At 35.1% G+C, this 25,524-nt stretch overlaps 2 protein-coding genes across 4 annotated transcripts; one reads left to right on the forward strand and one right to left on the reverse strand.

Moving 5' to 3' along the window:
• Window positions 1-537: 537 nt before the first annotated feature.
• Window positions 538-4,531, reverse strand: LOC121235635 (subtilisin-like protease SBT3.5). 2 transcript variants are annotated; one of them, XM_041131975.1, is made up of 10 exons: window positions 4,252-4,531; window positions 4,055-4,146; window positions 3,828-3,925; window positions 3,495-3,650; window positions 2,720-3,393; window positions 2,513-2,598; window positions 2,173-2,421; window positions 1,973-2,087; window positions 1,359-1,551; window positions 538-1,242 (listed from the first exon to the last, which is right to left on the reverse strand). In XM_041131975.1, exons 1-10 carry the CDS (start codon window positions 4,348-4,350, stop codon window positions 671-673), a joined length of 2,334 nt encoding a protein of 777 aa, XP_040987909.1. In that variant the 5' UTR covers window positions 4,351-4,531; the 3' UTR covers window positions 538-670. The 2 variants fall into 2 exon arrangements, with proteins under 2 accessions (XP_040987909.1, XP_040987910.1); XM_041131976.1 differs by lacking the exons at window positions 2,173-2,421; window positions 2,513-2,598; window positions 2,720-3,393; ... (2 more) ...; window positions 4,055-4,146; window positions 4,252-4,531 and having other exon boundaries at window positions 1,359-1,547.
• A 9,815-nt stretch (window positions 4,532-14,346) lies between these two features.
• Window positions 14,347-19,605, forward strand: LOC121235927 (beta-1,6-galactosyltransferase GALT31A-like). 2 transcript variants are annotated; one of them, XM_041132367.1, is made up of 12 exons: window positions 14,347-14,481; window positions 14,688-14,831; window positions 16,429-16,531; window positions 16,612-16,673; window positions 16,798-17,009; window positions 17,105-17,168; window positions 17,352-17,424; window positions 18,388-18,508; window positions 18,598-18,685; window positions 18,779-18,904; window positions 18,982-19,091; window positions 19,276-19,605. In XM_041132367.1, exons 2-12 carry the CDS (start codon window positions 14,728-14,730, stop codon window positions 19,422-19,424), a joined length of 1,212 nt encoding a protein of 403 aa, XP_040988301.1. In that variant the 5' UTR covers window positions 14,347-14,481; window positions 14,688-14,727; the 3' UTR covers window positions 19,425-19,605. The 2 variants fall into 2 exon arrangements, with proteins under 2 accessions (XP_040988301.1, XP_040988300.1); XM_041132366.1 differs by having other exon boundaries at window positions 14,360-14,481; window positions 14,627-14,831.
• Window positions 19,606-25,524: the final 5,919 nt, after the last annotated feature.

Below are 25,524 nucleotides of genomic sequence, written 5' to 3' on the forward strand. Positions count from 1 at the left end.
TTTTAAGGTTTTCGTGAGATTTTATAATTGACCGAGGTTACAAGCATGACCAGCTTCATTTGCTTTTGTCTCCAGTTGAAATACTCTAATAATGACGAGAAAGTTATGATATTAAAGCTTTTTTTTTTTTTTTTTCAAAATTTTATACATCCTTGGGAATTGCATTTTTCATAACAGTTTCAATTGTTACCCTAGACTATTAATAGGTTTTACTTCGATTCATTGAAATCTAACCATGACGATTGCGTAATGTGATCAATATTTGTTCATCTTAATGGCTAGATCTTAAATGAGTAGCTAGGATTTGACGCATGCATAAATGTGCTGTAACCCTGTTCTGTTCTTACTAGCATATAGTAAAACTTTAGCCACTCACCTATGTGGATGTAAGCACATTATCGAGCCACGTGAAATGCTTGGGTTTGAATATTCTCTTTCTCTATTATTCGTTCTCTTTGCATAATCGTTGTTGTTAACACCACATATCACAACAGTAATGGATAAAGTTGAGGGAATGTATATAAAATTGTCTGTCTATACACTCAATGCAGACTTCATTATTATCATTATTATACATGAAGAAAATTTAGTAATACAAAGACTGTTTAATTCAGAATACTTGCATTGACCTTAACATGGAATCAAGGATTCTGTTAAATCTGCAATTTTTTTAGTAATCAGCAGCATTAGATTGTAAAACTTCAGTTCTCACGGACAAGGGACTCCTTACAGCATGCACTCCATTAATCCACGTCAGGCTCCCAAAATAGTATCCTGTGTTCACCTTGTGGGTTGTGGAGATTGTAACCCTGAAGGAGATCTTCTTAACAGTAGAGTTGAATTCCAAGACATTTGGTTTTACTGATATCATTATGCCAAATGGAGGTTCGATTACAGCTCTATAAATAGATGTTGAGGTTGCCACATTTGTAACAGTTCTGGTGATAGTGATAGAATTTCTTAGACTTGGTATGGTTATAGAAGGTAGATTTACATCCAAAATGGAGGGTTTTTTACTAGGGCACACCATGGATTGCCCCGTGAGCCGAGAGATAGCAGAGTTGTTGTAAGCCATGGCACAGAGATAATTTATGTAGTCGGTAGTGCCCATGTCATATACCATTCCGGGGTCTGCTGCCTTGTTTGGATTTGCAATGCCACCTCCAAAGTCGAATGGATTAGCAAGCTTCTGAGGAGATCCTTCAGCAAAGATTGGCAAACCAGATGGACCAGTCTGCCATGCTGCATCAAGATTTGTGAAGATTGACGTGTGATTAGTCAGTTTTATATGCATGGTCTTTTGAATGGTAGTGAACTGATGACAATTTTCTTAATGAAAGGTATCAGAATAGAAGTACCAGTTGTGAAAAGGGCTGATTTTATGGCTGCTGGGGACCAGTTAGGGTGCAAGGCTTTGAGAAGTGCCACGATGCCTGAGATATGAGGGGTTGCCATTGAAGTTCCCGAGCGCATGGCATATCCACCATCCATCGATCGATCGAAGGCAGTAGTGGCGGCCAATATGTTGGCACCAGGTGCAGTTATATCTGGCTGTCCCACACATAAACAAGATAGAATCATAAGAATCAAAGAAGAAACCCTGCTTTTTATGATAGTGCTGCTCAGGCTATGTTGGACTTGTATTAGTTTCTTTGGAGACCATGCAGAAATAGAGCCAAATAGTTGAACATATTCAAAGGTCGATATATAGAGGGAAAATGAGAGGAAAAATAAATAAATAAAAGGTTACTTAAAACTGTTTCACATGCATTGAAGAAAGTAGCCTTTTTCCATTCTTCTTTCCCAAACAAGAAGCAGGCATAAACCCATTATTGAATCCAAAAGGGCTTGGTAAGAGAAATTCCTCTGATCTCGGTACAGGCCCAGTATATGTTAGTAAGGCACGTTCTGACTGAGCACTCTAGTCCCTGCCTAATGCCAGATTAATTAAGCAGTGTGTATTAAAACGAACCTTTAGAATTGCTGGTGCAATAGAGCTAGGCCCCCTAGATGAGAAATACGCAACCTTTGGTGATACTGGCATGCCCACAATTGTTTTCGTAGGGCTCAACTTCACTAGAGGATTCCTGCGTGCTCCATTCCAACAATCAATTAAAGGATTAGAAAAGAACCTGGATCATGAAATCAAGAATGGTTATAAAGGTGTTTTACCCAGTGGACCTGATGTAAAACAGTATCTGGGTGCCGATTTCATAGTCAACTTCAATGCATGGGAATTCAGCATCACATGAAGTCAAGATATCACTGGGATGCTTGGCAACAATCAGCCCAACACCTCCTGCTTCCTGCACTGCTGTTGAGGCACTCCTTAAAGAAATCTGCCGAGCCATATACATTGAAGTGAAGCAGAGAACCACATTCCCGGCTACCCTAGTTTCATCAAGTGAGAGGGCTTGACATCTGCTTCAAATTTAATTAAGAAAAAAGAATCATGCTTCAAGTTAACTTGCAAGTTATAAGAATGTTAATCCAAAGAAATAGATCAAGCTACCTTCCTGCGGTAGAATCAAGTCCTGTGGACTCCGGGTATACCAAGCCTGTAAAATCAATCTCCTTTCCTGTAAAAAGGGCTTGACCCTACAATAACCATCACACAAGACATTGTTTCATATTCATTCTCAAAAGAAATGATGAAGACTATTGTCGACCGGATGGTTGATATTTTAAGCTGCAATCTGCCTAATCAAAAACACCATACCAGTAAAGTTTTATTGTTTCCTAGAGTAATAGGTGTAGGAAATGCTCGATCAGTGGTGCTTGCTGCAACAGTTAAGATCCATGGTGCTGTGTTATGAACTGTGTATGCTGAAGGTCCGTCATTTGCGGCTCCACAAACTACAGTGATTCCCCTGGCCACAGCATGGAATGAACCAGTGGCAATGCCATCACGTTCATCAACCTCTGAGAACAGAGGAATGGAAGACCCAATTGACAAAGATAAAACATCAACCCCATCATGTATGGCATCGTCAAAAGCTTTCAGCATATCAGCTGCTGCACATTGGCCTCCAAGTATATTCCAGCAAACCTTGTATATGGCCAAGCGAGCACGGGGTGCACCACCTCTAACAGTTCCAGTAGCAAGGCCCCTGAAGCTAACATTGCCCACGAAGGAACCACCAGCGGTGCTGGCAGTGTGCGTGCCATGTCCATTTGCGTCTCTGGGAGATAAGTATTCTCGGTCTCCAGATGTGTTCAATGGCTGTCCGTACTCTGCAAGAAATCCATCGATGTACGAACGGGCTCCAATTATTTTCTTATTGCAGTTTGTTGTGGCATTGAATTTGTCCCCAGATATGCAGACACCCTTCCATCGAGATGGAACTGGCCCGAGACCATCTTCCCCGAAAGATTTGGACTCTGGCCATATTCCTATTTCATTAGGCAACTAGTCAAGCGTCCATTATAGACGAGAGAGATAGAGAGACACAGATAGAGACAGAGAGATGATTGTAATGATGAAGATGCTGAACCTGTATCGAAGACACCTATGATAACTCCATCGCCCATTTTACTGTTGTGAAGAATATTGTTTGGAGACTGAGGAGACAGACCGAGAAAATCCCAGCTCCTAGTTGTCTGCAGCTTGTGCAGACTATTTGGTATGACGCGAACAACCCCAGGCAACTCTAAAATACCCGTCACACGATCAACAAAAGGAACAATGCTAAGACAACTATTATGATTGTAACTCTAATATCCGAAAACTAGAGTTCATTATTTTATATGTTGGTGATCGCATGCATGGAATTGTAGACTCTAGATATGATCATCTACTTTTTCATAGCTATTGATTGGGCTGGTACCAGCAAGTTGTTGTGCTTGAGACTCTGTAAGCTTAGCTGCAAATCCAGAGAACCCATGCTTGTAACTGTAGACCATCAAACCTGAGGCCATTTCCTTGCTTCAGAGAGAAAAAAGTACCAATAATCAGAAGAAAACAAACATTTTACTAAGATTTATTAGGGATCTCAGCCAATCCAGGTTGAAGTACATAAAATTTTGTTTATCTCGTCATATATTTAAGCCATACCTCCCTACTACTGTGGCAAGCATATCATGATGTGAGCCTGTAATCAACTTGGGATCGTCTCGCGGCTTCTCTCCCAGATAAACTATATGAACCTGTAGATTGTAAGAGGAATTTAAGCACACCCGACCGATTAAGGGCTTCTAAATATTAATCAGCCACACCCAAGTTGGGATGATGGAGTATTAAATATTACGTACGTTGCTTCTTGCCTTCACGATTGTTGTAATACTCTGGCCATTCAGAACCAAGATTAGATACACTAAAACAAACATTGAAGGACTCATCTTGTTCCCCATATCATCCGACCGTTCCACAGAGAGAGAGAGAGATGGCCTCTTGGACACCTAAAAATGTGCAGAATTCATTTGGGTTCTGCAAATATGTTTTTGATTCAAGTTTGATACCAGTAACAACGTAACCGTCGGTCTCAGGCTCACGGTGAGGTTGCTCCTTAAAGTTGTGGGAACTTGATGAATTGAAGTCAAGACTTTATGCACACAAACCTGGATCATTTGACTGTAATTTCTTAATTAATAAGGGACAGTGATGGCAGTTAATGTGGTACAGAATCAGTCATCCAATGGGATAAGAAGAAGGATCATGCTAGCCGACCTATAATTTTTTTGTTAATATTTTTATTAATTAAAAAAATATATAATTTTATTAATAATCACTTTTTTTAATTATTAAATAAAATAAATAAATAAATAAAATTAAAATACATGAACAATAAGATTAATCGATAAATTTAAGAGATTCTACTACCATTTTCCAAAAAAAAAAAAAATCTTAATTCATGTAAACTACAGGGAAGTTGTATAGCCACGCATGTAATCTCACTTACCGTACACGCCCAGGTCCAGGCCGTGAAAAGGTATCTTCAAGTCGATGGACTCCAAAACTTGACTAGTGCACTCCACGCAGATTGAGTTTACGAGCATCTCATTCCAGGTGAAATAGTGGAACATAGTAATTTCTTAAGAATTAAGTCATCTTGTGGCACCGAAAGAACTGTACGTACGTAAACAGGCATTTAAAAGTACACGCATAGAAGCCCAAAAGCAGAAGTCAACTGAAAGATGGGGGACATTGTGTGGTATTGGACAATATCTATAGTAAGAAACTCGATTACCATTTGAAGCTAAACTACACCACTTTTTACGGCACATGTTTGATCTAAATGATAAGCAGTGAACTGTGAAAGTAACAGTATCATGTACGAAAGGTAGATCCCAAGCAGACTGCATTGGGAGGAAGTTGATCTGAAAGGTTTGTATGGCTTGATTCTCGTTTTTTAACAAGTTAGGCTTGATTCTTGGTAAGAATGTTCACCACTCAAAACTACATATGTTGATGTCCGTTCACTTTGTAACGACACTCACCATAATTGTCTGTCTCAAGCACTTTATGCAATATGGAGATAAATAAACGCATGGATGTTACAAAATATTAAATGTTGTTGGCAAACAGTGGATATCAAAGGAATAATGTTAGTTATAGTTACGAGTTGCGTAAGTATTGCATATTCTTTTTAAAAAAAGAGTGGAATTTAATATTAAAAAATTAATTTTTTTTATATAAATTTTATATTTTTTTAAAAAAAATAAATGAGTGCGTAGTGTTTAGTAACTCTATTATTGCAAGAATACTGATAAAATTACTACTGTTTTACTATCTATTTATTATTTATAGTGTATTTATTTTTTTATCATTTTTTTAAATATTTTTTTAACATTCTTAATTATTAAAAAAATTAAAAAATATATAATTTTATTAATAGTCACATTCTTAATTATTAAGTAAAATTAAAAATTAAAAAAAATAAATATAAAAAATAATAATAAATAGATTATAAAAAAATAATAATCTTATCATTTTTGTCAGATATCACAAATATCGTTTTCCTGACAGAAGATACAGAAAATGGGTCCATTTGTACAGGCATAAAGGCCTCCATGTAATGCGCGTCCCAAAAGTCTACAAGCAAGAGCGAAATTCCGCATCGACATCATCGAGAAATGATCAAGGGTTCCCCACTTTCTAGAGCCGTAGAATTTTCCACCCCAAATGAATGCTTTCCTGTCCACGAAAAGAGGTTTAATACCACAGTTTTTCCAAGCAATCTGAAAGGTACATGCCTAGAGACTTGGACTTTATACCACTTTCATTTAATTTTAGAATAATGATATATACATAATATATTGTATAATATATTACATAATAATATTATAAAATAAAGATATTTTTATAAAATTAAATTATTTTTATAAAATATTTTATAAAAATACTTCTCATTTAAAATATAATTGTATAAAGTATTATAAAAAATATTATGTATAAATAATTTTTCTTAATTTTAAAAGGGTCACATGCGTCTGAATGGAAACATTCAACCGGAGATCAGCAACGGTTTGTTACAGAAGCTTTCAAAATGTCGCTGCTACATTAACTATATGCATTAATGAAATGCGTCAGGATATGCTTTCAAAATGGCCCTCACGTGCGGCTTGTTTGAGGTTTCCAACGGCTACATGCGCCATACCAGCAGTTTCGTTTTGTCGAGATCTTCCAAATCTAGGCTACCCTGTCTCCATCCCACCGGTGCGTGACTGCCACGTGCCATCACAGGAGCGCAGGAATGTAAATGATCACTGGCCGCAGATCAATCCACCTGATGCCGGATTTTTCACTATATTATCGCTTTCCCTAAACCGTGATCTCAAAGAAAGGATTGTGGATCTCTCCAAAAATATCCCAATACAACAAGCAACAGTGCACCCGCCACTCTCACCACTTTCAACGGAGATTCCATCACTACCAGCAGTGGTTCCATTGTTTGCAATTTTTTGTAAGCAACTTATTTCTATCTTTTAAGACGGCGTCCTTTTTGTAGGACATGGATGAAGATTAAGAAATTGGTCACAAAAATTTATTTTTTTCTTTTCTTTTTTATCCACCACTTTATACTGTTATTATTGTTCTGGGGTGTTTGTTGGAAATTCTAATGAAATATACTTGCTTGCTTAGAAAAAAGAATTGCTGGAATGGGTTTTCTTTCCTTCTCTCTAGAAAGAGAATCTCTTCCTTCTCTCTAAAAAGCTCAAATCACTCTGAGTACCTCCGCCGGAGAGGAGGGTGAGAGTTGTGTGAATATGTTTTCCACCCTCCTCTCCATCTTCATTTTCTTTCCACTACCACTGTGTGAATATGCTTTCATGATAGTGTTTTTTTTCTCTCATCCCCTCTACCGGTTCGGTTTTCGTTAGATCTATTGCACTCCGACCACCATCGGTCAACACACGTCCCACCACGCAACCCTACTACTGCCGATCTACTGGGACGACACGGAACCGAGCCAAAAATCTCAGCGCGTGACGCTCACGCGCTGCTTGCTTTCGCACATAGTCTCCACGCGCCGCCGCGTCTCAACGACTCCGCTGGTTACAAGCGTCGTACCAGCAGATTCCCCACCTCACCTCCCAACTATTGGTGCGTGGCCTCCACATGCCACCACAGAAGCGCAGGAAGACAGATGATCCGCCGCAGATCAGTCCATCCGATGCCGGTCTTTCTACTATGTTATCGCTTTCCCTAACCGATGATCTTGAAAAAGAGATTACAGATCTTTCTAAAAAATATTCCAAGACAACAAACTGCAGTACACCCACAGCTTACACCACCTCTAATGGTGGCTTACTTAAAAATCATCTTTTAAGATGGTGCCCTCTTTGTAAGGCATGGGTGGGGATCAAGAAATTAATCCTGAAATCTATTTTATTTTTCTTTTTTTATCAATTTTGCATTGTGGTTATTGTACCGGGGTGTTTGTTGGGGAACTCCACTCTCTCCTCATGTATTATCTTTTCATTTTCTAATAAAATTTGTTTGTTTAGAATAAAATCAAATTACTGAGAAAAGTCATCATTCATCCATTTACTTGTTCATTTCCTAAGGATTGGATAATTTCATTATTGAAGCTGACATTATTTATTATTATTTTCACTAAGATAATGAAATTATTTTTTATTATTTGAAAGTTTGAAAAAGTTATAATGGTTAAATGAAAAGATTAAACATTTAAAAATAAAAAATGTTTGTATTTAAGTGGTGTTTGGATATTGAGATAACATGAAACGAATGGGTTGAGACCATCTCAACATCCAAATACTGCATAAGTGAGTTATATTTTTTGTCATTTGTATATTTTTTTTTATTTTTGTGTGATTTTTGTATCATGTCAGGTGTTTGATTGTTTGTAGAATCCATGGATAGTGCTCAAGTTTGAATATTAGCACTAGTGCTAGCTCCCCTACACCTACTCTTACTCTTACAACCAAGGGTCCACCGAGGAAGAAACTTGTTTTCATTGTGGGGAAACATTTTACCAAGTTAGAGGGTGGTGATGCCAATGACCTACAAGCAAAATGTAATCATTGTAGTCTCGTTTATGAATGTCACTATAAACGATATGGTATGTTCCAATTGAAAAATCATTTAGAAGAACAGTGCAAGAAGAGTCCGATTAGATATTCTTTATTTGAAAAGAACCAATCTAGATTGGAGATTGGACTTAAGAAAGTGGTGGATGAGAGTAGTGGGGGCAGTACATTGAAGGGGTTTGTGAAGTGTGACATGGAGGGGTGTAGGACTCAGTTAGTTCTCATGATCATAATAGACAAGCTACACTTTCGGTTTATGGAGAATAAAGGGTTCCAATCCTTTGCTAAGCAGTTGGAACCTAAATTTAACATTCTTTCTCGCCATACGAATGCGAAGGATATTCTTAATTTATATGGCCTCGAGAAAGATTTGTTAAGAGATTTATTGAAAGGTCAAAGAGTTTGCCCTACCACTGATACATAAACATCTCTCTAAAACTTGAGTTGTATATGTTTGACTGCTCATTTTGCAGATAGTGATTAGCAATTACACAAAAAGATTCTCAAATTTTGTTTAATACCAATCACAAAAGTGACACGATTGGAAAGACGATGGAGTCCGCAATAAAGGAGTGAGGTTTGGAGCAGGGGCAACTCAATACAAATTGAGACCTAATGCAAATTTTAAGTGAGTCATTCGTAATTATAATACAATAAAATATAAATTATTATATGAAATAATTTTCAAAACTTTCAATAAAATAAGATTTTATTTAAAATCTTTAAATAAAGTTTTTTGGATTTATATTTAACACAACAACATAAAATGAGACATCAATGCAAATTTTGTGCCTCAATTTAGCAAAATCTTAAAAAAATTATTTAAAATATAAATAACTCATTGTATTAAATAGTAAATTTAGTATTATGGGGCCTTGCACACATTAAAAAATATAACAATTATTTAAAATTTTATTTAATAAAATCGTTTTTATTTTTTTTTCAAAAGAAATTTAAAAAAAAACACCTCATTTTTATTTTTGAAGGCCTTACATAGGGTGAGGGCCTTAGGCGATGGTCTAAATGACCTTACCATTGAGCAGACCCTACTTTGGAGCCAGTGGTGACAATTACAGTTGGCAATACCTTGTCTAACGATATTACACTTGAGTATTTAAAGAATAAGATTAGAGAGAAAAATATATCAATATTGGGTGGTGGATTTTTGCATGTTTGATGTTTTGCACATATCCTCAATTTTATTGTGACTGATGATTTGGAAGATGTTCATGAGTCGGTTGCAAGAATAAGAAATGCGGTGAAGTTTGTGGGATCTTCACCGACTAGGTTTGAGAAGTTCAAAATCTTTGTTTGTGCTGTGGGCATTGAATGCAAGAAAATATTATGTTTTAATATTCCTACAAAATGGAACTCAACCTTCTTAACATTGGAAATAGCCGAGCAGTATAGAAAAGTCTTTGATGCCATGGGTGAGGAGGATATGCAATATGTCCTCCACTTTAAGGAGGATGAAAGGAGATTGGGACAGTCCAACTATTATGATTGGGAAAGTATCCAGGAATAGAAGGGTGTATCAACTTGTGCTAAGGGTTAAGGATACAATCAATAGGTTGTATGATGAGTTCGCCACATTCATGGGTGTTAATATAGATGTTCCACCATCCACCGCATCACTTCTTCCTGAAGTTAATAGGCCAAAAAGGTGTAAGTGGAATATGAGTTTGGCGATACCTAAGAGTTTCAGAAGAATTTAGACTACAATTGAACTTGGAAAGATACTTGTCAGCAGATCTACAACCATATGCGAAGCAGTTTGATATCTTAACTTGGTAGAAAGTAAATGCCGTCAAGTATTTCATTCTTGGAAAGATAACCCGTAGAACTTTGGATGTCCCTATTTTTACTGAAGCCTCAGAGTATGCATTTAGTATTATGGGACGCATACTGGATCCATTTTTAAGTTCATTGCCTCCTAACATTATAGATGTTTTGATTTGCATTCAGAATTAGATAAAAGAGAAGCCAATTCTGGTTCTGGAGGTGGTAGACTTTACAAAGAGCAACAAGGAAGATAATGTTAGAAGCAATAATCACTTTTAATTCATTATTTTGTTTTTACTTATAATAGATTGTGTTATATTTATTTGAAAAACTTATTTTCAATTCAATTGTTGTAGGGATTACTTTGAAAATAATATTTCATCTCAATCTATATTGGACTCAATTTGACTTTGATACATCATCATTGGTTTGTTAACTTTGTTAGTTAATTATTTGTAGTCTATACATATGTTAATAATGTTATTGTTTTTTTTTTTCAAATTGACATTCTTTTATTTTTGAGATATCATATTATTCATATTCTGATTTTTTTTTTTTGGTTTTTTTTTTTTCAGGTTATATGAAGTTGCTTAAAAACCCCAAATGGTTGCTATGTTACCTTTATTTCCTTGTTCTTGAATGTATTTATATTTCAATGGTAATAACATTGTTATTCATTCAAGCTATTTGACAATTTGTAATATTTTTAGATTAATTTTTAATAATTTTAGATTAATATAAATAGTTTATACTTAGAAGTATTAGTTAGCAAGTTTCTTAGGTTTCTTTATATTTAGAGAACGTTTAATTTTATTTTTTATACATTTATTTCAACTGAAGTGAAAAGTTGAAAACAGGTTTTTGGGTCAAAATGGAAGTAAAAACAAGTTTTGGGCAAAAATTGACCCAAAAGTAAGATTTTTGGCTTAAAAATGACCTAGAAACAAGTTATGAGTGATGTGCCCATTAAGGCCCATGATGGGCACTCAGCCTATTAGGCCAATCTATCTCCTCCTAAAATTCATACAGGGCACCCATCCATGGGGGGGCATGGTCGGTGTCTAGGGGCCCAACATGTCCCCTGCCCATGCAGGGGTAAGGGCAGGGGCAGGGGAAAGGTGCAGGTAGCACCTCTAATTTTAACTTTAACCCAAACATCCTTCTAAATATAAATATGATTACAAATGAACCAGAACGTTTGATAGCTCGCTCGTTACTCACTCACATCAAACTCGACTCATAAAAAAAAAAAAAATCTCCCGTGACAACAAATACCTGTCCAATTAGTAAATGACACATACCAGGTTAAACTCGACTCGACTCAGCTAAAACTCGTTAAAATCTTCTCATTTATACTTGAGTCGACTCAGTAGCTTAACTCAATTAAAACTCATTCATATATTGATAAATGTGTATACATACATACATACATACATATATTGTTAATAATATAAGCATAACACTTTTTATAATTAAATATATAGTATGTAACCTAATTACTTATACCTATATATTGAATGTACTTCATAGCTATTTTATAATTTGTACAATAATTAATTGATAAGGTTTAATAATTTCATATACTAGTATGTAGGAATCATATATGAAATTTGATATATACTATCATATTATCTATATGTATTAGTAATTTATATAGATATATTATATATGGTTATTATGGATAAATTTAAACTAGTTACATATTAATTATTTATAATTTTTTATAGTTTTTTAATTCAATAGAGAGTATACTTGTTATTTGTAAAAATTACATTAAATTTAGATATTTTATTTTTGATTTATCTAATTTCTTAATTATTAAATTTTATTCAAAAATTATAAATAAACAATTTCGGCTTGGCTGACTCGACTCGAGCTTTTTTTTAATTGAGTTCGAGTTCAAGTTGAAAACTTAGCTTATCAAGCCGAGTTTGAACAAATATCGGTGAAAAATTTCGAACTCGAATTTTTTGAGTTGAGCCAAGCTCAACAATCCAAAGACTGGCTTGGTTCGAATCAATTACAGTCTTAAGTATAAATAATGAGTACTACTACTGAACCATCTAAAACTTATCGCTCAAATGGTCCTATTTACGTAACATCACCACGTAACGCCACGTGGTTTATTAAAATAAAAAATATATATTTAAACTAAAAAGGCGTCTAAAAATAAAAATAAAAAATAAAATTCTAGATTCCTTTTATTCATTTTCTGACCCTTGTTTTTAGTTTTTTTTTTTTTTAATATACACAGCGTCAAAAGGGCCATATGAGCTATAAGTAGCCGAATAGCATTATTCATAAATAGTTCCTATTCCAAAAACATCAGCTAATCATGGGCAGACGTGCATCTTGTACCTATAAGCTCTTTAACACCCTGGCAGCGTATGACTGTACTACCCTTGCCTTTAATCCACGATTTTACGATTAGATCCATACCCCCCTCCCCGCTTTTGATTTTTGAATCTTGTACTATAAACTCTTTAAATTTACTTGGACCGAACTGCCCCTACTATTTTTTCTTCTCGATATGCTGAAGAGATCGAGGTTATTATTGGAGGTCTCGAACCTTTTCGGTTGCCTAAGAAAAATAATAGGTGTCCAAAAAAACAGCCAACACTTATTTTTTTATGTATTTATTTTTCCGGTAAAAAACTATTAAAAAAAAAAAAAAACAGATATTTTTATTGATATCGTATAGATCTCTCGATACTAAATTAATTAATTAACCAAACTGACGACACTTTTTTTTTTAATCCAAATGGATGTATAAGCTGTTATGTAACTATAAGTTAAGATAACAATATAAAAAAAAAAAGAAAATACATCAATAAAGTAATAAATATTGATTTGATTTATTTTATTTTTTTGATTGGTGGCGGATTATTGAAGTCTACGTGGTATAATAATCCTTGTACTTGACGCAATACTAAAACATGAATTAAAAGAGCTAAGAAAATGAATGCAAGCCATTGTATTATTATATTGTATAATATTACGTGTCAGAATGAAACATGGAGCACCCAAGTTTTAATATATTAATTATTAATTAGATGACCATATCAACTACTCAATTTACATGATTGGATCAATGCGGTTGAATCTGATGATTGATTATATTTACTGAATCGGGTTTCTTTCTCCCACTTTGGGTAGAGAAGTTATCCAAATAAGAAAAATATACCAATTATTACAATTATGTAGCTCTTGATCCAACAACTGCAGAAGGCCAGTGGGAATCTGCTAGAAATTGATGTATCCCAAGTTATTTTGTTCAGATCCGACAGTTGTTGAGGACAAAGTTGTTCTTCAAGCTTCCATTTTTATGTCGTGATTTAGGAACAGATATAGGATCCGTTTAGATACAGAGATGAGATGAAATGAAATCTCATTTCATTTAATTTCAATTAATAATTTCATTACTCTTCATAAATCATCTCATCTCATCTCATCTCATCTTCTCATTAAAGATGCATGAATCATGTTGAATGAGAGGCAGGTAGGACTCTGCATATATTGGCCAAATTAGCTCTGCATTTATCTATAAACCGATTTAGCTGATACTGAGGAGTGCCATCTTTGAATCTGGCAAATTGTTGTTGTTGAATGTCCTTTGGTTGCTCACTGAAAGTGAAAGCATGATTTTCAAAACCAAAAAAAGAAAAAGAAAAAGAAAATACAGAAAAGAAAAGAATATGAGGTCTTGATCTATAGGAGTGAATACATCACTGTACAAAAAAGTTTGAGGGTTGCTTTCAAGTTTCAACATACAATCAAAATGTCAAAATTATGGTATATTCCATAAAGTGGCCAATCTATAGCAAAATGTCATATTGTGGGATTAGTTGCATCTTATAATCATTATAAGAAATAAATCAATATTTCGGACTTGTTGGATCAAATATTAATATTGTTGGTACTCAATAATAATGTTTTTCTTATATTTTTGGTGTGGTTAACTGGTTAAGGATAAATTTCCGGGAAAATACACAAAAACGCTTGAGATTTACGCTTTCCAGAAAGGAAAACCAAAAGAAAATATATAAGAAAACAAAAGTTTTACAATAATGTCCAAAGAAAACAGAAAAAAGCTGTCAGCTCCGGACAGAAAGAGAAGAAAAGGAACAGAGCACAGAACTGCGCACAGTTGCAGATGTGAGAGCCCCAGCTTTGGTTGGCAATAAAAGGGCATTATTGGTACCTGAGGTTTTCCCGACTTTTGTTAAATTTCGTGTTTTTTAACGTTGTCCCGTGACAAAACAATGAAACCGAACGTAATTTGCTAGTGATGATGTCCATTCTCCGAGTGATTTTTTAACATCGTCGCCTTTTCTACTTGTTCTCTCCATAGTCCGTGTAGGTGCTTCTCATTCTCTAATGGGATCCCCTGCTTTCTCTGATTTGTAACACAGACGCTTCCTTATAAAGCTGAAGCTTTTTTGGAGATTGAAAATGGGTCTGAGCAGACCTCACAAGGCTGGCAATGGCGTCTCCACCAGATGGGTTCTTGGCCTCTGTATCGCCAGCTTCATCTTGGGTGTTCTTGTTGTCAACAGGTACTCTCTCTCTCTCTCGTGCACGACTAAGATCTCGTGTTGAAGTGTCAACTTTTCGATTTGCCGCTGTTTCTAATAGGGTTGAAGCTTTCATTGTAATGATCTTTCGAGCTAATGGGTTGCGTCTTTGGCTACTTTTTTTTTTTTTTAAGGTTTTGAGGTTCTGATGCAGGAAAAAAATGAAATTATATCTTTATGAATAGATTCGATCCTTAAGTTTATAGACTTTTGGGTACCTGTGCTGGGATTCCAGGTTCAAGATTACAAATTCTGCTGTCATTTGTGTAATTAGTTGTTGTATAAGACCTCCAGTACTGCTGACTTATGTGTTGTAGGATCTCTCTTGGCACTTCGGTAAAGCAAGGCGTAAACTTGATGATGCTTAGTTCTGGACAATGGTGAACTTAGTTTAATTGGCCTTATCTTTCCCTAATGCGGGGAACTTGTTGCTGCAGTAGCTTAGAAGTCTGTTTTTAAAGTTGCGTTTGATTACGGGAGATTGCTGGTTGTCCCCAACTCTTAGAGCGGCTAATGGGAAAAACATGAGAGTTAGTGGGATTACTGATATTGATATTGAGTTGCACATTGCATGTCTGTCGCATAACAAATGTTTGCTTTGGATTATATGGCTATGATCATTACATTCATTTGGAACTTCACTAGGGGTAATACTTCCAATATATACCAGAGATTGGTCCATGTATTTTACATATCGGCTTTTGAACTAATTCTCAAATGCCTAATTAGGTATTTCTCTCTTGTAAACTACCTGTGTACTTGGGCTTTACCTAATTATGAAGATCAATAAATTTTCTTATAACAAAAAAAAAAAAAAAAAAAAAAAAACTAATTCTCAAATGCATTGGAAATAACACTGCTGTTTATTCATCCCATCCGTTGTAGACAATTTTCTGCCCATTAAAGATTGGTGCCTTATTGTGCAGTCACAGTTTGCTAATGGTAATTTATCAACACCCACAACTTGTATGTGGGAACTGTATCATTTAACCCACGTATGTAGCTGGCAGCAAGACACAAAAATGTGATATGTGGTATCTTATGGTTTAAATCTTCCATCATCTGGCTTCTTTATTGTCTTACAGATTTTTCAACATTTTTAGTGTTTCACAATCCCATAAGTGTGTATGCCAGTTTAATTCATTGTTTCATATGGATGTCACAAGGGTCCTAGGAGTTTACTGAGTAAACTTCTGGGGACAGGCAAAAGTAGGGGCTTGCCACCTTGCAACAAACTCCTTGACAGGTTCAATATCCCTTTGCTTGGTCTTGAGTTGTTCAGGCAACCCAACCCTAGTTTGTATGTTGCTGAACTGCTTCCTGAACTTCAAGATGCTTGCGTCCTGGATTGGAATTGTTTGGCAGTCCTACTGTATCACATTTTAAATTAATTGTCAGATAGAGATCATGAGGATCCCTTATCCGACTAGACAAGTCATTAGGATTTCTGCATTTCTCTTTATGTGCTGGTCAACACAAACAAACTTGATAGATTTTAGAGTCATAGGTTGAATCATTTCTGAATTTCTGTTATCCTTTTACATATTTGTCACTGAGTTGATTATTATCTATTTCATAGGTTCTGGGCTATTCCTGATCCAGTTACAATGGACAGAGAGGCTTCATCAGTTGAGCAACATGAATCAAGACCTCTCCATCCCATAGACAACTGTGAGAAGAAGGCAAGTCTCAAGAATATTGTCATCATAAGCTCCACATCTTTTATTACCACATCCTTATAGCCTTCTTCATGTTATTACAGGATGCTTCTTTTCAGACAGGGGACATCCTATCTCAAGTTTCACAAACACACGATGTAATAATGTAACTTTCTATAGCCTCCTGAGTAACGTTTTAAAGTTATCTGGCTACATCTTACATGTTGTAATCATCTTACTTTCTGTCATGTAATTCATATATATGACACATCAATGTCCAATATTTTCAGGACATTAGATAAAACAATCTCCTCATTAGAGATGCAGCTAGCTGCATCTAGAGCTTCCAAAGTTAACAATGAGGAAGGATCTCCAATAGTTACAAAATCGGGAAGTGAGCAATTTAAGGAGCGTCAGAAGGTTTTCTTTGTTATGGGAATCATTACTGCATTCAGCAGCAGAAAGCGACGAGAATCAATCAGAGAGACATGGATGCCCCGAGGTTCAGTCCAAAACTTAATGACCATCCTCTCAGATATTAAGTACATGTTGAAGTGAACTGACTGCTAAACACACTTTGGCTATTTTTCAAATTAGGGGAAGGGTTAAGGAAGTTGGAAACAGATAAGGGAATTATAATTCGATTTGTCATTGGACACAGGTGATTTTTCTTGAACCTGAGAGAAATTTGCATACTACATTTGCTTGATTCATTTTTTTTTTTTTACTAAGCAATCATAAATTTATTAATAGAACAATAGGCATAGCCCTAGTACACAGCATTTGCTTGGTTCATATTAATAATCTTGACAAAATATACTGGTTTAAATTTGGTGGACATTAGTGCAACTCCAGGTGGTGTACTGGATCGTGCTATTGATGCAGAAAATGAGCAAAACAAGGATTTCTTACGTCTGGTATGGTAAACTGCTTGGGACCGAGTTGATCTGTTATCTCTAGTCATCAATTATTCTTTTTCTGATCGGTAGTTATCTCTAAGTGTAATATTATTAAACCAGGAGCATAGAAGGATCTGGTTTAGGTCACTGGCTCACTGGTTCAACTAGTGGATCAAGTGGTTTGATTAAAATCGTAAAATAATTGCAACATTGAAAATTATGTTGAAAGTCGAAAACTCATATTACAAGATATAATAAGTTGTAAATCACCCATTGTTTCAAAAGTTTAAGCTGAGGGGAAAAGGTAAATTTAATAATTTAATTTATATTCTAACACTCTTCCTCACATGTAGGCCTGTTCTCCTTAATAAGTGGGTCTAATACTGTAATACATGGAATACTTAATTAATTGTGGGGTGAAATGTAAGTCAGGGTTTGGAATCTATTTTGATATCATATTAAGTCACCAATTATCCTAAAAACTTAAGCTGGTGGAAATTTAATAATTTAATTGATATTTTAATAGCAGAAAAATTACAACATATGTGCACAATAAAATACACAAAACAAAATGTGGATAAAAAGTCAATACTTATTTAAGTACAATAGCGATATTGAGAGGCTATTACCAAATTTTATACAAGATACTATTATTTCAATCTTCAAATTATGACTTGGAAAACTGTTTAATGACATTGAAACTCAATATTAGTTAGATGTACATCTCACAATTAGATAGATCAAACATATCTATGATGCATGGTATTTACAATGTTGTTTCTCTTTTGGTCATATCAACAATTATAAAAATTTAGAATGCATTAGCATAAAAGAAGAAAATGTTGCTGGTAGATCCGGACCTAAGGAACTAAACTTTCCAAAATACCCGGTCAGCTTTTCATGGTGGTTAGAATTTGCAAGTTATCCTTTGATTAAAATTTCTTCTCTGAGCTTATGCAGAGTTACTTCTTTACTTTGCAGAATCATATTGAAGGATATCATGAATTGTCCTCAAAAACTCAAATATACTTTTCAACAGCTGCCGCTAAGTGGGATGCTGACTTCTATATCAAAGTCGATGATGACGTGCACATAAATCTTGGTTGGTGTATCTCCATTATTAACTGTCTCTATCTTCAAAGAAAGGTGCAATATTAGGGGCATTTAATTCATTCTTTTAATATTTCACAGGTATGGTTGGTTCGACCTTGGCCCGGCATAGATCAAAGCCACGCGTTTATATTGGTTGCATGAAGTCTGGACCTGTCCTGTCACAGAAGTGAGCTGTCATTTTTTTTCCCTGTGGTTTGTTTAGTTGTTAGAACATTTATGGATGTCATTCATTAGATGTACCTTTGGCTACCAAATGCAGAGGAATAAAATACCATGAACCAGAATACTGGAAATTTGGTGAGGATGGAAACAAGTACTTTAGGCATGCGACAGGGCAAATATATGTGCTCTCCAAGGATTTGGCTACATATATTTCAGTTAATCGGTAATTTCTTCAATGAAATCATTCTATACTTATTATTCCACTTAAAACTGTCAATTATTTATGTTTTCCCTCTGTAGGCACATACTTCATAAATATGCAAATGAAGATGTCTCTTTGGGTTCTTGGTTTATCGGCCTTGATGTTGAGCACATTGATGACCGGAGCCTCTGCTGTGCAACGCCGCCTGGTAAGATGCTTGCGGACATGCACCTGAGTTTGTAAACAATGAAAGCTCCTTTCTTGGTTTCCTCCCTTGTTAGTTCCTTTTTAAGGTTTCCCATTTTGATAGCTACGACTTGCATATTACTGGATATGACAATGTGCTGCATTAGAGAGATGCATAGTTCTGAAAGTTTAATTTCTTCTGACAGATTGCGAGTGGAAGGCTCAAGCAGGAAATCCTTGTGCTGCATCCTTTGACTGGAGCTGCAGTGGCATTTGCAGATCAGTGGAAAGAATGGAGGAGGTGCACCAACGCTGTGGGGAGGGCGATGAGGCTATCTGGCACACCAGTTTCTGAGACAAGTCTCTGTTCATTGTAATATATGTGAGATCAAATGGTGGTTTATTTAGACAACTCAATCTGCCCCATTTTTGTTTATTGAGGCCTCGGGACAGTCGGTATATGATTGATTGAATTACTCACTGCACATAGAGATTTTCATGCTCAGGAAATATGATCCAAGTTTTTTTTGTTCCAAGTTTAACTTCCCCGACTGCTAATCACAAAATTAAACAAGGTTGCAATCGTTTAAATGCATGAAAATGAACTCAAAGCATGTCAAACCAGATGTACATTTTTAGGTCATATTTGCAGCGTGAATCCATTATAGAAGACCATCAGTTGCTTTGCGTGCAAGGAATACAGGGGACTCGACCAATATTTCCATTTCTCCCTAAACTTTTTGGTGTTTGGGGACTATTTGCTTTGTGTTTTGGGAGGATTTGTTTTTTCTTTAATGGTAAGAATGACGTGAGCATTGGAGGTATTTGAATTACTTATAAGTTTCTATCCATATCCTATTATTTACAAGAACAATAATAAATATTATGGGCAGTGATTGGGGGTGGCAATATGTGACACAATCTGTAAGTCTAATACGAACACAATACGAAATTAATAAGTTTGGGTTTGATGTTAACAAGTTTGAGTCAAAATGGGTTGATCTGTTAAGATACGATTTATAAACGGGTCAACCCGCTTAATCTGAAATCAACCCGTTTTGATTTTATTTCAAAATCACAATTTTATTAATGTTGAGTTGTAATATTTTTATTTTTCAGTACGTTTATGTTTTATTGTCGGGATTGTAATTATGAAGCTATGCTCATATTGATTATTGTAGCTTTTGTTTGATTTTATTATGTGTTAAAATTTGAAAAGTATTGATATTTTTTTTTTAGTAAATAGTCTTTTTTTTTAAAAGATATCGTGGCTACTAATAAATAGAGATTTTTAACTTTTATGTGAAATTATGTTAATCATGACAAATGAATTATGCATATTAGTTTAACCAATTTATATAAAACCAGTTTAAATTAGTTGTGTTGTGTTTATCTATTTCTAATTAATTGTTAAATGGATCAAAACGGGTGACATGACATGACCCGTTATCTGAATTGGTTGGGTTAGGGTTTGAAAGTTTGACATGTTTAGCTTAATGGGTTGGGTTTGGGTTGTCCTATATAGTCAAATATTCATGATTTGGCACGGCACGAACACGATCCAAAAACACGAATTGCCACCCTTAGCAGTGATGGAAGTTGGAACTATATATTTTACAAAATTGTAAGTGTTTTACTATGACACCCACTAAAAAAGTTATTGAGTTAATCATGAATATCTTTTTTATTGAGCATGTAATCTCAATAATAAACATGTACAAAAATAAGGTATTTCTCCCAAATAGGCAATATGATCCAAGAATTATGATCGGTGTCACATTGATAGGATAAAAGTAGGAAGAAAGTATTATATCCTTAGGAAAATCTTCAATTTCAATTTGCTATAATATAGCATTTTTTTTTCATGGGCTGCTATAACGTAGCAATATTGATACCTGTTGGTAAGATTAGCCTCTTTAAATTAGTCAATTAAACCAAAGGTTCTCATGAATTTTAAAAAATCATGATAATTGTGTTGAGTATTTTAGGACAAAGATCATTGACCCGCACAAAATTAGCCTAATCTGTTTAGTTATTTAACTACTAATTAGATATGAGGTTAGAGAACTTTTCAAAAGTTCTTTGGGGACTGGTCAAACTAATTAAAATCAGCACTAACATGTTCAATTAACAGAAATGAAAACTCTATACATTAATACTTTTTAATAGAAATGGCTAGAGAAGAGATTGGAATGGATAATCTTACTCACTTTTAATTGGTTAAGCTCTTAAAATAGTTGTGGGTATGCCAGGTATTATGTCCGAAAGGAATGCTATACTTAGGACTTGCTTGGTACAAGATGAGATGAAAATTAAAAGTCAAATAAATTATTATTATAATATTATTTTTATTTTGTAAATTAAAAAAGTTGAATTGTTTATTTTATTTTATTTTAAAGTTTGAAAAAACTGTAATAATTAGATAAAATGAGATGACACTTGTTGATGTGATGCATTTCAAATGATTGTATCAATCTGGAGCATTCACATTGGAATATCCAAATGCAAATGCAAATGCAAAAGGTCAAATGACTAATAAAACATGAAAACGGGCTGCATTGGATTATGCAAATGTACAACCAAATGACTTTTAGCTACAGTGATTCGACTCCTTCGGTCAGATTTGACTTAATACTATAGTTCAACCAAATGTTTGTTTATTATTTTCTTCCTCTAGAAGCGGTCTCTCTCTTCCCTCAGATTTTTTCCAATCCAACCTCTATACATAGTGCATCAAGCCTAATAAAAGAACAAGTATTGACATAGAACAAGCACATACCTTGGTCTGTCTGAGATGCTACTTGGGATTTAACGCAACTTTCACTGGTTGGTTGTACTGATCATGAGAATATGATAGTAACATTATGTTTGAAATAAGTTTAATGATGATGTATTAAATATTTAGAATGTATTTGCTGTACTCCAGGACCCATCTATATCTTTATCTAAGTCTTATATTGTATAACATTAATATTTCCATGTAACTCTTAATTTAGAAAAAAAAAATTTGAAAAAAAATATTATTAAATGTATAATATTTTATTATTATTTTGACTAATAGATGGATAATCCACCGTGAGAATAAGTTTTGAGTGGAATAGTCAAATGTAAAATCATATCATATTATACAAATTTTAGATTTTCATTTGCATAATCTAATGCTAATTTTAAATAACAATCACTTGAAATATACATAATACGTATGACTAAGAATGAAAAAAATCTAAAATAAAGAAGAATATTACTTTATTTCTAAAGTTTAAAGTGACATATTTTATAGTCGGAACAAAGAAATTGAGGAAAATTGTAGAAATGCTTAATATAATTCGACTATGCTTTGACAAAAAACTATGAAAGAGAAGAACTACATATTGGATGGCATATGCTCCAATTGACTAAAACCGCACACTTCTTTGTAACATGTTTCACATGCTGCATATGGGGTCGGTGTGATTATCGTTGGTTCGATGATAAAGATGTTTGTTTAAGCTCTAAATGATCTGAGAAATACATTTTTTTAATTAATAAATAAATCTAATAATATAAGGCCTAGTGGCTGAAGAACTATTTGTATTTTGTTTGAAAAATTAAGAAGAGAGAAATTCTATTTTTTTTATATCGTAGAAGGTCCTTTTCTTTGTTAATAATTAATTGTTTTAAAAAGAAGAAAATGCATAGTATCTCTCATATATATATATATATTTTCGAAAGTCAATATAGTAGCCAATCTTATTGAACTGAAATATATTAATACATGGCAAATGATAGGGAGCCCGTTTTGGGCTCCCCTTAAGTTTTCCCGATTGTTTGTTTTTTTTTTTTTTTTTTTTTTTTTAGTTTTTTCTTTGATTTAGTGATTAAAAAAATACTGTTTAATAATATTGTGAATTTTTTTCTTTTTTTAAAAAATATTTAAAAGTGTTAAAAAAATGATGTAAAAAAATTTTAAAGATTTTTTGTTTTTTTTTTCACATTACTTTTTTAACATTTTTAAATATTTTTTAAAAAAGAAAAAAATTCACAATATTATTAAACAATATTTTCTTAATCACTAAGTCAAAAAAAAAAAAAAAAACCACCGGGAAAACTTAACGGGGGTCCAAAACGGGCACCCTAGCATTTCCTATTAATACATACTACAAATTAAAATTCTATATTCGATATTAATTGTTGATTTTTTGTCCGATATTTATTTTGTAATTTATACGAGCTGTGAATGTGTGAGCCGAAATTCTGACGGGGAGAGAATGATCTGTAGCAATCGAAGATGTCCGTAGTATCTTTTGGGAAATAAATGTTTTTTTTCATCAGTTACTATTCACCACTCCATATTTATCCTATAAAAAACATTCTCATATTCTATGAAAAGAAGAATTCTATGCATAAATGTGCTCCTAAATGTCAATTCTCATACGCAGTGTCTTCTCTCGCTTTTTCTCTCTAGAAGGAGCTTAGGTGAAGTGGGGTCCACCAGGATTCTAACGGAATCAGTGGTGGTTGGGAGTGGAGGTATTGTTTTTGGAGTATTTCCGCAGCACTCTAAGGACGGTGTTGGTGGTTGCAGAGAAAGTTTTTTGGTGGGAAAGAAAGAATCACGACAGGGGAAGAGAGTCCTATGGTGTTGGGTACGAGTTTTCAATGGTGATTGTGGTTTATTGGTGGTGGCAAGATGAATGAGCTCGAGCATCGGTGAGAGAATTTGAAACTATCTGAGAAGGAGGCAGCGAACATTGACGTTGATGTAGTTGAATCTGTGGATTCGAAATATAAAGAATATGTGAGTTTAGTAGGGAAAGTTTGGGCAGAGAGGAAGATCAGTAAGGGTGTGATTGAGTCTGTTATGGAAAAAATTTGGAGGATCAGTAGACGAGCAAAGTTCCACGAGGTGGGGCTGAATATTTTTGTGGTGGAATTTGCCAATCTTGAGGACAGACAGAGAATATTGGAGGGGAGACCTTGGCTCTTTGATAACCCGCTTTTTGTGCTGGTGAACTTCGATGGCCTCACACCTCCGTAACAATTGTATTTCAATACAGATAGATTCTGGGTCCAGCTACACGGCTTGCCTCTAAAATGTATGAACAAGGAGACATGGGAGGTTCTTGGTGGAACACTTGGCAAAGTGGTGGAGGTAGACACAGAGGAAGACGGAAATGGTTGGGACTTATTCCTCAGAGTTCTAATTGAAGTAGACGTACACAAACCTCTAGCAAGAGGAAGGACCATCAACTTGAAGGGGAAGACTCTCTGGGTCCCTGTAAGGTACGAAAAGCTCCCTTACTTTTGCTTTAAGTGTGGATGTATTGCCCATGGTGCTCTGGGATGTAAGGGGGAGTTGAATGGGGAACACCAATTTGGTGCTTGGCTGAGAGCTGGGTATAGACAAAAAAATAAAGAAGGTATGATGAGATCTGAGAGGTTTAAGAAAACAGTGATGGAAGGTATGAGTAGTGGAAATGTGGGAGACACTATTAAGGGAAGGGAAGGAAGGCTAGATAAGGAGAGGGAGGGTGAGGCATACCAATATATGGAGGAAGAGGTGGAAGTGGTTCCTGCCATTCAGGAGGTAGTGGAGCAAAGGGTTGAAGAGGAGAGTAGTTCTAAGGAGATGGGGGAGATGGTGCTTTCTCAAGGAAAAAGTATAGAGAGGGATGAGGGGTTACTATCAGAGGGACTTCTTGAGGTAGAGGGGGGCAAAGGGGTGAATCCAAACAGTAGCTTGGGGAAGGTATTCTTTGAGGGAAAGAGTACAAAGAAGGGTGAGGGGTTGTCTACAAAGGGATTATTGAGGTGGAGGGGTGCAAAGGGGTGAATCCAAACAGTAGCATGGGAAGGGTCAGAGTTGCATGGAAAATGAAGGCCAAGGACCAAGGAAATAAGAGTGGATTGATCATTGACATCTCACCTTCTAAGAGGTTGTTGAGATTAGGGTTGGACATAGAAGAAAAGGGAAGAGTAGGTAAAAAAGCTAAAGGGATGGAAGGACTTATGGCTGGGAATGTTGAAGGGTATTCAATAGTAGAGGTGGAAGCTATGCAGCATCCCCACCTATCATTATGAAAACCTTGAGTTGAAACTGCCGAGGGCCTGAGAACCCTTGGACAGTTCAAGACCTTTGCCATTTGGTAGATGACAAGTTGCCGAATGTTGTGTTCTTAATGGAGACCAAATTGAGGAAGGTTAGTGGGGAAAGAATTAGGAGGAGGTTGAAGTTTGATGGCTGTCTGATCATTGAACCCTTAGTAAAGAAGGGTGGATTAATGTTGTTATGGAAACAACCTCTAGAAGTTGAAGTTCTGAATTATTCCAGATGGCATATTAATGCATGGATAAAAGAAGTGCAAGGAAATGACAAGTGGCTGTTAACAGGTTTTTATGGTCAGCCAGATACCAATTTAAGGGAAGAGACTTTGAGACTTCTAAGCTCTTTAAAACCACAAGAAGACAAGGGGTGG

Source organism: Juglans microcarpa x Juglans regia, chromosome 6D (assembly GCF_004785595.1).
Source record: "Juglans microcarpa x Juglans regia isolate MS1-56 chromosome 6D, Jm3101_v1.0, whole genome shotgun sequence".
In the NCBI taxonomy this organism is placed as follows: domain Eukaryota; kingdom Viridiplantae; phylum Streptophyta; class Magnoliopsida; order Fagales; family Juglandaceae; genus Juglans; species Juglans microcarpa x Juglans regia.